The sequence below is a fragment of the Taeniopygia guttata genome, chromosome 19 (assembly GCF_048771995.1).
Source record: "Taeniopygia guttata chromosome 19, bTaeGut7.mat, whole genome shotgun sequence".
NCBI lineage: Eukaryota > Metazoa > Chordata > Aves > Passeriformes > Estrildidae > Taeniopygia > Taeniopygia guttata.
Window position 1 is genome coordinate 1,254,202 of NC_133044.1, and position 16,901 is coordinate 1,271,102.

Genomic DNA, 16,901 nt, shown 5'->3' on the forward strand with positions numbered 1-16,901 from the left:
GTGCAGGGAGCAAGGTGAGTGAGCTGCCAGGGCTCCCTTCCTGCAGGTCTGGGTTGGCTCAGCTGTGGTGGCTGGAGGTTTTGTCCCCCTGCAGCTGAAATCCAATGGAGTTGATGGGGTGGAGCGCTCAGGGCAGAGTCCTGTGCTGTTTCCCACTCTGGGTTTAGACCCTGGAGGGGATCAGGCCGTCACACTTGTTCCAATTCTTCTTGCAGGCCTTTAATTCCGAGACAGATAACTTCAAGCTGGCATATGGAGGGCACCAGTACCACGCCAGCTGTGCCAACTTCTGGATCAACTGCGTGGAGCCCAAACCCCCGGGTCTCATCCTGCCAGACCTGCTCTGAGAGCAGCTGCCCTGCAGCTGAGCTCTGGGTGCCATCGTGCAGGACTCGGGGTGACTGCTCTGCTGGAGAGGCTGCAGCTGGGCTCAGGCTTTCAAACCTTTGGGGTTGAGTTTTGGTCCAAAAATCAACGGATTAAAGCCGCTGTTACAGATGGTGAAGAATTCACTTGTAATGGCCGAGGTTTCAGGAATAACTGGAAAATATGTGGTATGGCAAAAAAAAAAAAAGGGCATTTTGGTCTTTCTGAAGATGAAAACGTTATCCTGTGTAAAAGCAGCCTGGTAACCATGTGCATAAACCTGGGAGAGGCCAGCATGGAGCTTCCCAGAGAACCTGGAATGCTGGGCTGATTTGCATAGAAACAACCACTTAAATACTTGAAGTCTGTATTTGCAAGCAAATCTTTTCCTTAACGTTTTTGGGACACAGACCTTGATGTTATTTAAGTATTTGCTGCTGTGATATCACAGCACATGAGTCACAGCAGCATCCAGGCAGAATGAATTATTGACTCAGAAGGAGAAGCTGCTGGGTGTTTGTGCTTCAAGTTGTGCTGGGTGCAGAACTGGTTAGTGCTGGAAGGTGAGGACTGGGAAACTGCTATAATTCTCCTGTGCTGTGTGGATTCTGTAGTGCAGGCAGCTGGAGTTTAAAACTCAGTCTTTGTTGTAAATACAAACTTCCCTGGCTGTGTCCTGAGCTCCAGGCAGGGTTTTGTCTCTGCTGACCTTTTGGGAGCTGTGTGGCTGCAGCGCTGCTGAACGCTGGACTCTGCTGGTGCAGCACATCTGCTGCTGTGGAGATTCTTTCCCTTTTTTGGCTGTGGAGATGCTGTTCTGATGGGATGGGAGGGCTGTGTGTGACTCCTGCAGTCTGCTGCTACCTGTAGCAACGTGTTGTGTTCCTGTGACTCAGAGCTGGCAGCACAAGGTGGCTCCTGCAGCAGGGAGTGAGATTTAACAGCCAAAGGGATTTAACCCTGGAATTTGGTGGTCTCAGCAGGCTGTGTTTGAAGCAGGCATTGTGTCCCTGCTGGTTGGTGGCTTTTGGAGGTGCCTCTGGACAGGTTTGTGTCACAGACTCGCACTAAATGTTACCTGTACATCCAAAGCACCAGGTTCCTCCTTCAGATCCAGTATCCAGAGGACTGTGCAGTCGATGGAGTGCTGGATTTTAAACCTGGGGGAGCTTCATGGTGTTACAAGAGACATCCCATGGCCCTGTCTAGGTCTGCAGGGCGTGTAAATCCATAGGGCACAACTTTCTCCTTAATTCTTTGGCTTAGTCTCTCAGATCTGTTCCTTCCCTCCAGAGAGCTCAACAGCTTCTCCAAGTTAATCCTTCCCCCATTACAAGTACCTGACACTGACCTGTGGTTATTTGCTGAAACAGAAATTACAATGAGGAGAACGATGCTTTGTATTTAAAAAACAAACAGGCTTAGTTAAACAAAACTATTAATTAGCCCAAATGAAAGAATCTTGGCTCAGAGGTGTCTGGCTCCTTCCTTACACCAATTACCATAAATCTCCTTGCTGCCTCAAATTAGCTCATTCATGAAATAAAGCACCGTGTGCCTCCAGCTGCAGCTGATCCAGAGGCAGATTTCCCGGGCTGTGCTTCCCACATCCTGCCCAGCAATTACCAAAAAAGCAGGGAAACAACTCCTTGCTTCCCTCCCTTTCCTTTATTAGGTGGAAGAGAGCTCCAGCACCACAGCTTGTGCCCACAGCCCCTGTTTTCCAGCACAGTGAGGCTGTTGTGCCCCTCACCAGTGCTCCCACGGGAGTTTGGGGACCGGGAGCCACTGGCAGGAGAGGCTGGTGCTGAGGGAATGCTGTACTGGGAAAAGGGAGTTTACTGTCAGCCACCACAGCTCCCCAACACTTTGCTAGAGAGGAATTTTTTTCCCCTAATTGAAAGAAAATGCCACAAATAAGAGGCCATGGTGTGAAATTTGAAGCACCAGCTGTATTGTCACAGGAGCATCTTCCATGCTGGTTTTTCTGTCCCTGTCACCAGGTGAGGCCCTCCCTGAGCTGCAGCCGTTTCTTTTGGCCCATAAAAAAGGAAAGGAATGGACATTTACAATTCCAGCTGCAGCAGAGCTCACTGAAGGGGGACACTGCTGCTCTCCTGCCCCCACAGCAGGACAGCAGCAGGTCCATCCCTGTCCTGTGGGGCAGGCAGGGCTCTGCTCCCAGCCATGGGAACCCAGGGAAGTCCCCTGGGTGAAACTGCTCGAGGAGGATCAGCTGCAGATCCCAGTCTGCCAGTGACTCACGGAGCATTCTGCATCCTCTCGATGTTGTTGCCAGCCAAAGCCCAGTGTCCTTCCAAGCTGTATCCAAGGTGACAGGATTGTCACAGCCCACCTTCCCCGCTGCCTTCCCTTTGCTTGTGTCCAATTTCAGACCTGTAACTCCTTTTCCTGCATGGATTCTCTCACTGGAGAAGAGAAACGAGATTTTCTTTGGTTTTTTATCTACGTGTAGATAGATAAAAGGGGCTGCCTTGGCGTGACCTGTGGAAAGTGGAGTTTCTGTCTCTGTGTGTACGTTTGGACTTCTGAGGAATTATTTGCTCGGTTATTTAATGTATTTAAATGGCTTTATTTAATGGCTTAACCCCGTTGTGTTCCTGGTGCTGCCCTGCCCTGGCAGCTCCTCCCTGCTGCTGGGGCTGCTCCAGCCTTTCCCCTGCTCCTGGGTTGGGCTGTGAGTCCTGCAGCCCCTCGGGGTCACTGTGCCCCGGGCACTGCCCCCTCCTGCACTCCGAGGACCTTTCCTCGCTGGCAGCAGCTGCTCCTGGCTGGGTTGGTGGGAGCAGCTCCTCCCTGCAGTCCCTGCAGGCTGTGGGTGAAGGTCACCAGGAGCTCGTGGGCACCCACGGACCGCTCCGAGTCCCGTCAGTGCACTGGGAATCATCAACTTGAAACAAAACCGGCCTTTCCAATAAAAGCTGCTATTGTACAAACTGCTGCTTTGGATTTACTTTGAGTTCTGCACCTGTGTTTAATTCCAGTTGTCAATGTTAAAATAGGAATGTCATCATTTTATGAAGAAGAGCAATCAGAAAACTTCTCTTTCTATTGTGTTTCTTCTCCTGCCCTCTGGGCAAATGTTATTTTTCTTCCGGAAGTGGTTTTGTGATTATTAGTTGGAGCTGTTTGGGTTTGTGCTGTGCTGGAGTTGCTGCTGATATTTTAAATCCAGTGAGAATAAGTGTTATTAATTGACTTTAGTACCTTGTTTACTCCCTTAATTCCTGCAATGATTTATAAATCCTCTGTTGAGATTCAAACCTGTTCAATAAAAAGCTCGTTTCATATCTGACCAGCCTGGGAAGCTGAAATATTTACATCATGTAGGTGGAACCTGCTCTGTGCCTGGGATGGGGAAGGTGTCTCACCAAATACTGGAAGATATAAAATATTTTCCAGACAATTAAGATGCCATTTGGAAAAGCCTGTGGGGAGCAGGAGAAGGAGTGTTCCTCTCAAAGCCAGTGGGTGTGCTCAGAGCAATCCAAGCCAAACCAGGGCTCTTTTTTCTTTGGTTTCTGTACATTTGAGAATGGAGAAAAAAATGGATTTTGAGGGGGAAAACACTTGTGTAAAATCTTTTGCTGTAGTGAATACAAGAGGAGCTTTTGCAGTGAAATCCCCACAAGCACTTAGACTGTAATATAACCTTGAATGGGGATTTCAGGTGAATTGTTTCCTCATGTATTTTATTAGGCAATTTCACTTTTTATAGGTCTAACTTCCCCTTGTGTTTAAAGCCAGCCCTTGGTGCCTTCTTGGCTGAATATCAGCGTCTCCCTCTCCCCTCAGTCCTCAGGCAGTGTGTGCATAAAATCTAAAGAATAATTCAAAGTGGAGAATTTTTAACCTTCCATTTTTCTATACCAAAAATGCTGTTAAACCCTACTTTGCCCATTTTTAGGTAAAGTTTAATTTTGTGAGCATATTTCAGTTTTTAGCATTTTTTCCCTTTAAAATGTCATGTGTTGGAACATCTCCAGACCAGTGATTAATCTTTATTTTCACTCTCTAGTTCCTTGCTTACCATTTCCCTGGCTGCAGTTTAATTCCTGATAAATGTGGGAGGTGAGTCTCCTGTGTTTGCCTGCCACTGGAACTGGGATCCAGCAATGCTGGGAGCAGCTGATGGCAAACATCACCTTTATTTAGTGGGGCCAAACTCATCTAGAAAAGCAGGAGAAAACATCCTTCAGCACCACTGTTTAAAGGCACTGCTGGGCCTCAGGCTGCTGCTGGAGCTCCGTTAGCATCGTTTGGAACAGGAAACCAACACATGTTCTGGTTTAATCTTTATTGATTTTTTTTTTTACAAGTATAGAATCTCATTTAAATCAGACAGCGATGGCAGCAATCTGCCTGCTCCTCCTCCAGAGGCAACAGAAACTCTGGTGCCTTCTCAGGAGCGGGGCTCTCCTGGGCTGCAGTCACACTCCAAGGAAGTGAGCCTGACTCCGCACAGTCCTGCCCCTGGAGCCACGGGAAGGCTTCTCCCAGGGCAGGGCTGGGGCTGGAGTCGCTCCTGGCACACTCTGAGCGAGGCCAGGCCTCTGTCACCCACCCTGGGGACAGACAGGAGCAACCCTGGAATGCAGCATAACCTTGGGGACGGAATGGAGAGAGGCAGGAATGGGCTAAGGCAGGTCCAGAGCGGAGCCAGAGCTGAGGAGCCCAGGGGATTCACCCTGTCCTGGCTGAGGAACCCAGGGAATTCACCCTGTCCTGGCTGCAGGGATGCTGGCATAGCCCAGCTAAGGAACTCAGGGCATTCACCCTGTCCTGGCTGCAGGGATGCTGGCACAGCCCAGGTGAAGAACCCAGGGAATTCACCCTGTCCTGGCTGCAGGGATGCTGGCACACACAGCCCAGCAGGGGACACACACACATTCCTGAGCGTCTCTTTGGCTGCCCAGTGGCATCAACCCTCTCGCTTCTGCCTCGAGCCACATCTAGACAAGATCTGTCAACTTTCCACCCACAAAACACACCAGCATTTTCCAGTAGTTGGAAGTGTATTCCAAGACTATTGCCCTGGTATGGAATGAATGAAAAAGGATCTTGTATTTATTTGATTTGAATTGCTCAATTTTTATTTTACTTGTGGCCGACACGGACTGATTCAATCTTGTTGGTTTTTTTCCCTTTTTTTCCCCCTAACTTTGAATACGATTAAGAGCTGACTAAAGATCTCAAACACTATATACTGAGAGTCACTACGGATGTTAAAGAAAACACCAGCACCACAGCCCCTGTATTCCTGCCTCCCTGGTGCTTGGAAAACCTGCTGCTGTGGAGCAGGCCCCACTGGTGCTGCTCCTGAGCCACTACAGGGTTTTGCAAGGAAGCAAACAAGCTAGCAGAAAATATCCAGGCTACTACTGCACACTTGGGACATCCGCTCTGCCCAGTGCCCCTTAGGCTCTTCCCTGGAGGATCCTAATAAACTTGACTAAATAAAAGAAAAAAAATATGGAGGCTTAATGGAAGGAATAAACTTATAATGAGACCTGGTTTTGCTAAATCGGAGATGCAGATGGGAAATCCCCATAGAGAAAAATGCTTTGAAGGGAATTGTTGGCCTTGCAGGTTAGTGAGGTGAGAATTGAGGTTCTGCTGTATGGTAAAGAACCAAAGTTGGCCGTAGAAGGAGAAGGGACCGTCTCCAGGCTGGTGGACTCGGAAGAGCGCGTCCCTCCCGTTGTGCTTCCCGTCTGCGGTCCCATTAAATTCCCCAGTAAGGCATCAGGGGTCTCCTCTCTCTCTCGTAAACGTCTGGGATGATGCCATAGGGCGTCTGTACCATTTTAACCGTGGTCTTCCCAAAGAGCTTCCTCTCGTAGTCTATCAGCTGCCTCCAGAAGCCCACGTTGGGCCGGATCACGGGGCGCCGCGACTTGACCCAGTTGTAGGCCTCGAAGAGGGAGACCTTGTGGTACTTCATGAGGAAGGCGATGCAGAGCGTGGCCGACCTGCTGACGCCGGCGGCGCAGTGCACCAGCGTGGCGCCGTGCTTCCGCGCCACGCTGTGGATCTTGTCGGCCACGCTGTCGAAGTACAGCGAGATGGGGGCGTTGGGCATGTCGGCCAAAGGCACTTTGACGTACTCGAACTGGGGCCAGTTGAAGTTGGGGATCTCGATGGTGGCGTTGATGATGCAGGTGATGCCCCGCGACAGCAGCAGGTGCCGGTTGGAGGCGACGCTGCCCCGGCTCAGGTACAGCGAGGGCGTGATCTGGGCGATGCCCCCCAGGGCACCTTCGGAGAGCATTCGCGGAGCCATCAGAGTTCTCGGCAGGGAGTTGTGGCTTCTGGAGGTCATGGAGGATCTTGGCGCTCAGGCTTCCATCATGGGAAGAGAGCCAAGGGGATGTGCAGCCAAGGGAGGGATTGTCTGGCCTGGTGGCAGCAGGACAGCGAGAGCTCCCGCTGCTTAGTCACTGCAAAACACAAGTGAGGAACATGAGCGGGGAGCCGTCCCTCACCCGTGCCCGTGCCAGGCAACAGGAAAGCCCAGCTCGCCCTGCTGTGGCCTGGCAAAGCTCCCTGGGGAGTGTGGGGCTGGGCTCAGTGCTCATTACTGCTGTCCCCCAGGCACTGCCTGGACAGATGGCAACAACAAAATCTTCCAGCCTAATTAACTCCAATTACTCGCCAAGGGTTTACCTGTGGGCCCGGACAGCATCTCACCCGGACCAGCACGTGGAGGAGGAGCTGCACCTTTTCCATACTTAAACACAGCAGCCTCACAGCTGGCCACAGTTCAAAGGGATGGTGAGGAACAGCAGATGCCAGCAATTTCCAGCACCTCTCCCCAGTGCCACCCTTCTCCTTTTTAGGTGTAGGAAAGGCCCCGCCAAAGCAGATCAACAGAGGAAAATGGCTCATTAGGAAAGGCTGTGAGTCACGTCCATCCCCATCAGTCATCGGCTCTCACGGAAGCAGGGGAAGTGTGGAAAGAGTGACCTGGTTATGTCAGAAGCTGGGAGTAAAACCCAGGAGCAGGGGCTGGGACAGGGGAGGCTCTTGTCCTGCTTTAGTGCCTGACTAATGCTTGGCACAGAGACACGCTCTGCCGAGGCCTGGGATCGCCCACGGGCCTGGAGGGTCCCTGCCTGGACTCCCTCTGCTCCTTTGGGGCACCTCCAAAGCCAGGGGAGAAGCTGCAGGCAAGGGAACGAGCCCTGGAGTATCAATAATTTGGCAGTCTGTGTGTTCTCTGTTTGGAGAAGGGCATGGGAAAGGCTCCAGTCTGTGCAGCCTGGGGAGTCCCTGCCCAGGTACCTCTGAGCCCACCCTGGTGGCACTGGCAGAGCTGAGGGGACTTGGGGGATGCTCGGGGGCCTTGAGGACAGGAATCTGTCCCTCCAGCAATTCCTAATTATGTTAAGAGGGTCCTTTAAAGGGCTGTGGCTTCCCCAGCCCTCAGTGTCTGCCCTCTGGGAAGCACCAGCCGGTCCCAGCAGTGGCTGGTGGTGCTGCCAGTGGATTTCTGGCTCTGTGGCACAGAAACTTAATGAGCATAATGTGGCCTCCTCCGTGGCTCTTCCCTGCTGGCAGCTACTTCAGCAGCTTCTGAAGCTGTGGACCTAAAGCTGCAAAAGCTCTTGCCCCAGTGAGGCTTTTGCTACAGCTACAAGTGCTCAGCTTCCCCCCACTGCAGTCACCCAGCTGGAGCAGCAAGGAAAGGTGTGTTTTTTCAGAGGAATAAAGTTCTCTGAGCAGGGGAATCCCTGCTCTCAAGCAGCTCTTGCTGACAGTGCAAAGGATTTGGGCACTTACGCTTGGTACAAGTCCTGCTTAGGTCACGGAGGGCACTGCGGTGCTCCGGGCTGCTGAGGCTGGGGCGGCTCAGGGAGTGTGTCCAACGCCGAGCTGGGGAGACAAAAGAGCACAGATTGGACTGGGAGCTGCACTGGGCTCTGACACTACAGGTGAGGGTCCAAGAACTGGGAGGGAGGAGCACTTCCCCACACAGACTGAGGACTCAGGGTGGCACTTGCTGCCAACACCACCGTGGCACCAGTTCCTGCCAACACGGCACTCAAAATCACGGTGAGCCCAGAGGAATCTGAGGCTGGCACAGAAGTCATGGCTCGAAAAAAATTAAGTCACTTAAGTAATTAATTTGCTCTAATGTCTCCTTTAGCCTCCACCCAGGCCCTGAGAGCTGGGCCAGGTGTGTGTCCTTCTGATGGTGCCCAAGCCACCCACTGGGGACCTGAATGGGAGGGGCAGAGCTGATCCAGAGCCACAGCACCGTGCTCCTGAAAAGCTGAGGATGGGGCCACCATCCCCTTCCTTTCCTGGAAGCCCCAGAGCGGAGGTGAATCACCTGGGAAACGCTGCTGGATGAGAGCAGTGCCACCCCAGAGCAGCCCTGAGCCTGGCAGAGCCTCCAGCTGCTCCTGGAGGAGCCAGAGCGCTCCTGGGGCTGTTTGGGAAGGGCTCTGCTGCTTTCCATAAAGTGGTTCCTGTTTGCAGGCAGGAACTTATCCGGGGATTTGCATGTGACAGGCTGGGCTCGCTCTGCAAACTCTGGGGATAAACACCTGCTCAGTCCATCCCATCCCATTCCATCCCATCCCATCCCATCCCAGGCTGCTCCAAGCCCCATCCAGCCTGGCCTTGGACACCTCCAGGGAGTGGATGTGGCTGCCCCATCCAACCTGTCACATCCCAGGTACACAGGACATCCCCGGGGCTCGGAATGGCCGGCACAGCTCCCCCCCAACCCAGAGCAGCTCTCAGCCAGCAGGACAGAATATTTTGAGGAGAATCTCATTCTTGCAGCGAGAGATGAGGCTGCTGTGCCCACAAACCACGTGCCTGGGGGCTGATGGTGCCCGGCGCTGGGGTGCCCAGCACGGTGCCCACTGCTGTGTCCCCTCCCGTGCTGGAGGTGGCTGGGATGCCACCGTGCTGTCTGAGGCATGTGACAGAGCCACGCTGCTGCCCACACACACCGGGCTGAGCAGCTGCTGCCGTGCAGGGAGCTGGGAACGCAGCTGTGAGCCTTCCTCCGTGCCCAGGGCTGCAGCCCTGCAGCCCTCCTGCCCAGCCCTGCATCCCTCCTGCCCAGCCCTGCATCGCTCCTGCCCAGCCCTGCACCCCTCCTGCCCAGCCCTGCATCCCTCCTGCGCAGCCCTGCAGCCCTCCTGCCCAGCCCTGCAGCCCTCCTGCCCAGCCCTGCATCCCTCCTGCCAGCCCTGCAGGCCTCCTGCCAGCCCTGCAGGCCTCCTGCCCAGCCCTGCATCCCCTGCCCTGCTCTCAGGAGAGCTCCTTTGCCTTTCCCAGCACACCCCATGTAATCCAACACTGCTGCTCTCCACGCAGCCTTTCCCGCCATTGTGCTGGGGCAGAGAAAGGGAAAAGGAATGAAAAGCCTCTTCCCAGGCGTTGCTGAGTGCAGAAAAAAAAAGGAGAAAATCGCTGAAGATGGAACAAAGCGCTCACACAGCCGGAAGGCTGATGGCACAAGAGGCTCCTGGCAGGGCACGGGGAGGGGCACCCACTGCCCCTTCAGCCTCTGCGCTGCCAGGTACAGCCGGGGTGCACTGCCTCATGTGAAATAAAAACGCCACCTCTTCTCCCACTGCTCCTTGGTTGGGGTTTCTCAGTGCTGGCACAGGCTGGGCAGTCACACCAGCCCAAAGCCGGCGCCCCGGGGTGCTGGAGCCTGTCCAAGGGCTGGATCCAGAGCTGTCACTCCAGCAGCACTGGAAGTGCTCTCCAGAGGAGCTGGAATGTCACCGGGGTGTCCTGCAAAGGGCCGACATCCCCAGAGGGTGCAGATGGTCCTCTGGGAGAAGATGGGCTGGCAGTGGGCCGGTAGCACCCAGGTGTTCTGCCATTGCATCCTCCTTTTTCTGGGCTGACTCCAGTTAATGAATTAATTAATCTTGCAGCAGCCCTGACCCACAGCGAATCCCTTTCAGACAGTGCCTTAGTGTTGCCCACGCGCAGAGCCCAGCCAGTGCCCCGTGGGGTGGCAGGGGTCCCCGGGGTGGCAGGGGCAGGACTGGAGCTGCCTCCTCCCTCGCTGGCAGACTGGTGGGTTCTGCCATTTCCCTCCTCTGCATAATCAGGGGTGGGGGAAGCCAGTGGCTAATTACAGCCTGGAGAACACTCTGTCTTCAAAGCCTCCAGGTCCTCTCCCGGCGCTCCTGGCCAGCAGCAGCATCAGGTTTATGGCGAGGGGACACTTCTCCAGCCTGGATCTCATCCTGCACCCACCAACCCTCCGCAGCTCTCAGCTGTACCTCCTGCTGCACCTCCAGGCTGAGCTTCGTGCTTCTCTCAGGAGGAGGGGCAGGTGCCCTGGCTGTATCCCACCTGGGCTGGATCTCCTGGCCCCAGAGCAGCTCCTTTCCAGGTAAGAGGATTTCCAAAGCAACGCAGCGATGCCGATGTCGGTGTTTTGTGGAAAGGTTGCTGCCGGCAACGCTCGTGGCTCTGCTCTTCCAAATCTCGCAACAGCTGGAGTTTGTTTCTCTTGCTTTCATTCCTGGGAACGCAGTCCTGTTAACAAAGGCTGGAATTCCCACGGGAAAGCATTGCTGGCTCCTGGACCTCCTGAGAGAGACTTGAAAACACCTCTGGAAGCTCAAATGACAAACAGGGCGAGTTTGTGAGTTGAGTACTGTGATCTCCAGGACAGGAGGGAGAACTGGTCGGGCTCTAGACAATGAGTTGGCAAGTCTGAGCTTCTGCCTTCTTATTCTGGTGCTGCCGGGTGGTTTGCTCTGATTTTTAAGGGTTTGTTTGCCTGTTAACGCAGCTCCTCCGTCTTGAGAGCTGAGGCTGTGGCTCGTCCCTGAGGCACTTGAGTTTCTGTTGGGCTGTGTGGCAGGAACACAACCATGGGCTGCTACCTGGGCAGGTGAGAGCTCCCCCAGGCCTCTCTCCCTCGGGGCTGTGGGTTTAATGCAGGGTGGGCCCTGCTCATGGAACAGAGACGCTGAAGCCCCTGGTTTGATTCCCAGATCATCATCTGGGATTTGAAGCAGGTTTGTGGGCTGGGTGTGCAAAATGTCAGTACTGAGGCAAGGCTTCTCCCCCCTCCCAGGAGAGGAAAAGTTATTCATTTTGGAGATGACAAATGCTCTCTAATCCTGCAGTAAAGAGAAGAGTCAATATCGCAGGCGCTGAATGAACGAGCCTGCTCAGGGCTCTTCCCAGCCAGGCTGAACAGCAAATTGCTTCAGAAACGGTCCTGGAGAGTGGCATTTCAAATAAATTTCAGCACACAGCACAAACTGCAGCCATTCTGGGGTCAGGGCTTGCTTGTGCTGAGTCCAAGGGAGCCCAGAGCAGACCTGGGAGGGTAGAGAACGAGTGGGAGCCGCTGGCTCCTCTTCCCAGCCCTTGGCTCTGCTCTCCTGCCTTTGGTTGTGCTCCCGGAGCCATTACAGGCTCCTCTCGCGCGGGTCAGAGCCATCAGCACATCCTCACCATGGAAAGGTCGAGTGGCTCGGGTTTGGAACGGGAAAGAAGGAAGGGGAGCAGGCGGGGTGATCCGGGCTGAGCCAAGGATGCTGCGACCAAGCCCCGACTGATTCTGCTGGCAGCCTGGGCTGGCCTCTGGGAGCAGGATGGGAGCTGTCAGATGTTAAATCAAGATAATAATCTGTCTGCCCGGAGCTCTGAGCAGGCCTGGCTGCTTGTGCAGCTCCCAGCACAGCTGGGTCCCCGCGCTTGCCAGAACACACCAGTAACTTCCCAGAGGATCCACAAAAAGGGGAATCATGCCCAAAGACGCACAACAAGACACCCTGCAACAGTCCCGGGCTCTCCTGGGAAGATCAACGACCCCAGATCAAGCAGTTTAGCCCTGCCTGCCCCCTGTGCCTGGAACGCAGGCAGCTCCCCGGGCTGCATCCCTCAGGAGCCTGTCCCAGCCTGCTGCCTTCAGAGGGGTGACAGCTGACATGGCTGTGTCCCTCCTGCTGGCACCAGCGGGGTGCTCGGTGCCCTGCATGAGGCCAGGGCTTGGCAAGGCTCCCTCCTGCCTCTGCTGAGGGTGAGCCACCCTCGCCCCACAGCAGCACCAAGCCTCGGGCTGGCACCAGGCTCAGGGCTGGTGGCTCTAACCCGGCCGAGCAGTGTCTGAGTGCTCTGCCAGCCAAAATCGCTCCCTGACTGCCGCTCTCCCAGCAGGAAAAATGGGTGGTGAGGTTTTTGCAAGGTCTCATCTGAGGATGCCACTTGGCACCGTGGGCAGAGACTCAGGCTGCCAGGCAGGGCAGCAGGATCTCAATTCCCACTGCCACCAACTCCCGTGACAGCGGCGCTGCCCACGGCCACGCTGTGATCCCTGCCACGCTGTGATCCATGCAGCCACCCCTTCCACAGCAGGAACAGGCACTGCTCCCTCTCCAGCTGGATCCTGCCAGCTGCCAGCCAAACCTCTGGCCACAGGGAGAGCTCCCGGCCAGAGGAGGAGCGAGACGGGCAGCGGGCAGCACCTGGGGCACGCTGGTATTTATAAATCCTCGCTCTGCTCTGAGGACAAGCCTCCCTCGGCAAGCAGCGAGAGGATTTGATGCAAGAAAAACAAACCATCTTTCTTTTAAACGCCACGTCTGTGCTCTCAGAGCCACGGGCTCTGCGTGCTGCTCGCTGGGGAGCACAGTGGGGGCATGGGGCTCCCCCAGCACGGAGCGGTGCCCTGGCCACCTGCATCCTGCTGAAAAACTCCTGGGAGGCGTGTGAAAGGCTTTAAAAGCAGGAGTAAGCTGTGAGGAGGCACGAACGGGATCCGACTGTTGCGTGCAGCGTTGGTTCCCCGCTCGGCTGAGCACTGAGGGCTGGTTTCCAGCCCCAGCGGTGATTCCGCCTCTTCTGGAGCACCACGGGTTATTCCAGCGCCAGCTGATGGCATCTGGATCGCAGGTGGAGTTGAGGAAAGCTCCATCCCCTGCTCCCCGTGTCCAAGTGTGACCCCGGGGGATGTGGATGGAGCAGGGGGGCCCATGCAGGGAGCAGACCCACGCCTGGTTCTGGCTCCTGGGGTGCTGCAAGATGGAGCCTTGTTTTTAACAGAGCCGTGCCCGGCACGGTCACAGCTGACAGGAGGGACACAATCTCTTCCCTGTTAGCACAACAAAACACAGGGACCCGGTGTGTTTGCTGGTGTGTGACCCTGCCGGGCCCAGGGCTGTGCCTGCTGCTCCTGGGGCTCTGCCCCAGCCCACCCCAGAGCCCATAAAATTGAAGGCAGCTGCAAATTCACTGCAACGTGTCCTGGAAACAATCCGGTGCCTCCACGCCGGCCTCAGCCGGGCCTTTTCCAGGGGCAGTGCCAACTGGTGCAGGCTCTCAGCTGCCTGGCTTCTCAGGGGGCTCAAAGCTGGCGGCCTGATGAACCTGATGGTCACACATTCCCCTTCCCCACGGGCAGGGGCTGCCCACGCCTTCCCCACGCTTCCCAAGGCTGGGCAGGGGCTGGCCGTGAGCAGAAGGGATGCAGTAGCTGTAGGGAGTGAGGTCAGCTCCGAGCACACCCATGGGGCTGTGCCGGCTAACAGGAAGAGAGGCCAATTTTAATCACTTAGGGGGAGATGGAGTTTACACGTGGAGCTTCCCCTGTGAGCACCCCTGGGCTCCCAGGAGGTCGCTCTGGCTGCTCCAGGCTGGGGGGAATTCTCTTTTCCAGGGATGCTGTGCAAATTCACATTTGCCCCTGAAGGGAAGGACCTGCACACCCCCGCACACTGCAGGGTGGGATGGTGGAAATAAATGAGAATTAATTCCCACTGGCCTGGGAACCCCTACCCACCTGGCCTAGGGGTGACTGTGGCAGCACCTGTTGATCCTTCCTGCTAGGAACCCCAAACCTGCCTGATTATTATAATTTTATTCTATTTTTAAAGCAGGGGAGTAGCTGTGTGAGCTGAGCCCACGCACTGCCTGCACTACAGGTGCCCTGGGAAAGGTGGGCAGTGCCTGCCTCCCAGTTCCTGGCTTTATTCCCAAGCATCCAGGGAGCTGGGACTCCTGTTCAGAGATTCCTCAGCTATTTCCAAACACCAGAGCCCTCTCAGCAGATTATGGCTGCTCAGAGTGTCCTTTTTGAAGTGATAAATGGGGGTGTGTGTGTGCTGAGGGCTGTGTACCTGGAGAGGAGGGGCTGGGAGAAGCTCCCGTGCCTGGTTTGAGGTGTTACCCCTCAAAGTCCTGCAGTGGTGGCAGGAAGCCTGGAAGGCTTCTCTGGTGCACAGCCTGTAGCAGATGGCTCTGGTGGGGTCAGCGTGTGGTGCTCCCAGGCCCCACTGCCCTGCCCAGGTGCCTTTTCCCCACTCCTCATTCCCAGCCTTGTCCTGCATGCCCAGGCGTGCAGGTGGCTGGCTCCGTGGGACAAAGCTGGTTCTGGCTCCCAGAGCAGAGACCTGAGACTTTTTTGTGGCGGCTCTGCATCCCTTTCCTCCCTCAGGCAGATTTCCCCCCACACCCTGAACGTTTCTAGCACTAGAGCAGCATGAGCTCTCTGGCTTTCCAGCTCCGAGATTCCAGCTGGGATCAGGTATTGAATTAAGCCATGCAAATTTCCATCTTGCCCTGACCAAGGAAGAAGCAGTGCCAGAGCCCAGAGCAGACCCCGCAGCGAGGGCTGGGATGAAATCCCCGGGATTTCACCTTTGTTCCTGGAGGAAACCGGGATGTCTGTGTCCCTGTCCAGGACCCAGGCGAGCCCTTGAGGGCAGGAAGAACAGGCAGAGCTGCACGTTCACACCTTCCAGGCACAAATCGATTAAAACCTGCTGCATTACTGCTCCCCTGACGTTCACCAGGGTCACGTCAGCCAAGTCGTGGGAGCAGATCTCTCTGCCAGCGGGGAACAGCACACGTCCCCCAAATTAGGGATCCTTCCTTCTCGTTCCTTGGGAACCAGAGTGCCACAGAGCCCATCCCAACCACCAGGTACACAGCAAACACCAAGGTTTACAGCGAGGCCTGGGAGAGGAATCCACTCCCTGCCAGAGCAGGGGCAGCTGATCCCGTGTATCCAAGGGAAAACTGTTTTGTCAGTGCTAATCCTCCACCATTCCTGAGGCAGGGGCATTAGGGATAAACTGAACTTGCAACATGATATTAAGGCATCTGCCAACACTCAAACCTCCAGAATAAAAGGCTCATTTACTGCCCAGTCGAACAGGTTATGATCCTGCCTCATCTCCCTACAGCCAAATGCCACTCATTGATTACCAGTGTTGCTCAAAGCAGCTGCTCCGGAGCTGAGTCAAGGGCCGTGCATGCAGCCGGGCTGGATGGGAGGCCGGGCAGCTGCGGGCACCCACCGGGGTGCTGGGGGCACCGGGAGAGGGTGGGGGGCAGGAGCCAGGGATGGGAGCGAGGGCAGGAGCCAGGGATGGCAGCGAGGGCAGGAGCCAGGGATGGCAGCGAGGGCAGGAGCCAGGGATGGGAGCCAGGGATGGCAGCGAGGGCAGGAGCCAAGGGATGGCAGCGAGGGCAGGAGCCAGGGATGGCAGCCCAGAGTCGGAGTGCAAGGGCAGGATCCAGGGAAGGATGCTGAGCAGGGGGTGCCGAGGGCAGGATCCAGGGATGGGAGATATGGCAGGAGTAAGGGATGGATCCCCAGAGCAGGAGTGCAAGGGCAGGATCCAGGCAAGGATGCTGAGCTGGGGGTGCCGAGGGCAGGATCCAGGGAAGGATGCTGAGCTGGGGGTGATGAGGGCAGGATCCAGGGAAGGAGGCTGAGCTGGGGGTACAGAGGGCAGGATCCAGGGAAGGATGCTGAGCTGGGGGTGCGGAGGGCAGGATCCAGGGAAGGATGCTGAGCTGGGGGTACGGAGGGCAGGATCCAGGGAAGGATGCTGAGCTGGGGGTGACGAGGGCAGGATCCAGGGAAGGATGCTGAGCTGGGGGTGCCGAGGGCAGGAACCAGAGGTGGGTGCAGAGCCAGGAGTGGGTGCCGAGGGCAGGAACCAGAGGTGGGTGCAGAGCCAGGAGTGGGTGCCGAGGGCAGGAACCAGAGGTGGGTGCAGAGCCAGGAGTGGGTGCCGAGGGCAGGAACCAGAGGTGGGTGCAGAGCCAGGAGTGGGTGCCGAGGGCAGGAGGATGCAGGGATGGAGCCCTGTCACCGCACAGCCCGCGCTGGGGCTGGTTCCCCGCCGAGGCACCCCCAGAGCCGTGCCCGCGGTGCAGCTCGGAGGTGCCCCCCGCTCTCCCGGCCCGTCCCACGGCACAGCCCCACAGCCCCGGCACCCCGAGCGCGGCGGGGATCCCAATCTCCCCGCCGGGATCCCTCAGGCTGGGGCGGGCTGGGACAGGCACACGGCCGGAGCCATCCCCAGCGCCCCGGGTCCCCCACCCCACCCGGCCCGGCCCTACCATGGCTCCCGGGCGGCGGCTCCGCGCTCCCTCGCAGCCGTGGCGGCGGCGGGCCGGGACTTTTATCGTGCTCGGCCGGCTCCGTCTCGGCGGTGCCACCTGACCGCGGCTCCGGGGCCGCCCCCGCCCGCACAGCCGCCGTTACCAGGCTACGGGGGGCG

The 16,901-nt window shown here is 56.4% G+C and overlaps 2 protein-coding genes across 6 annotated transcripts in view; one reads left to right on the forward strand and one right to left on the reverse strand.

Annotated features, from left to right (window-relative positions):
• The window catches only part of SYNRG (synergin gamma), a 35,644-nt gene extending 31,962 nt beyond the window's left edge, over window positions 1–3,682 (forward strand). For all 5 annotated transcript variants that reach the window (XM_030288044.4, XM_041719975.2, XM_041719976.2 and 2 more), the window contains one exon: window positions 216–3,682. In XM_030288044.4, the coding sequence (XP_030143904.4) occupies window positions 216–347 (132 nt within the window). In that variant the 3' untranslated portion in view covers window positions 348–3,682. The remainder of the gene's footprint in view (window positions 1–215) is intronic.
• A 987-nt stretch (window positions 3,683–4,669) lies between these two features.
• DUSP14 (dual specificity phosphatase 14) lies at window positions 4,670–16,901 on the reverse strand. Its single transcript, XM_030288050.4, has 3 exons — window positions 16,741–16,901; window positions 8,170–8,262; window positions 4,670–6,827 (listed from the first exon to the last, which is right to left on the reverse strand). Exon 3 carries the CDS (start codon window positions 6,707–6,709, stop codon window positions 6,113–6,115), a length of 597 nt encoding a protein of 198 aa, XP_030143910.1. The 5' UTR covers window positions 6,710–6,827; window positions 8,170–8,262; window positions 16,741–16,901; the 3' UTR covers window positions 4,670–6,112.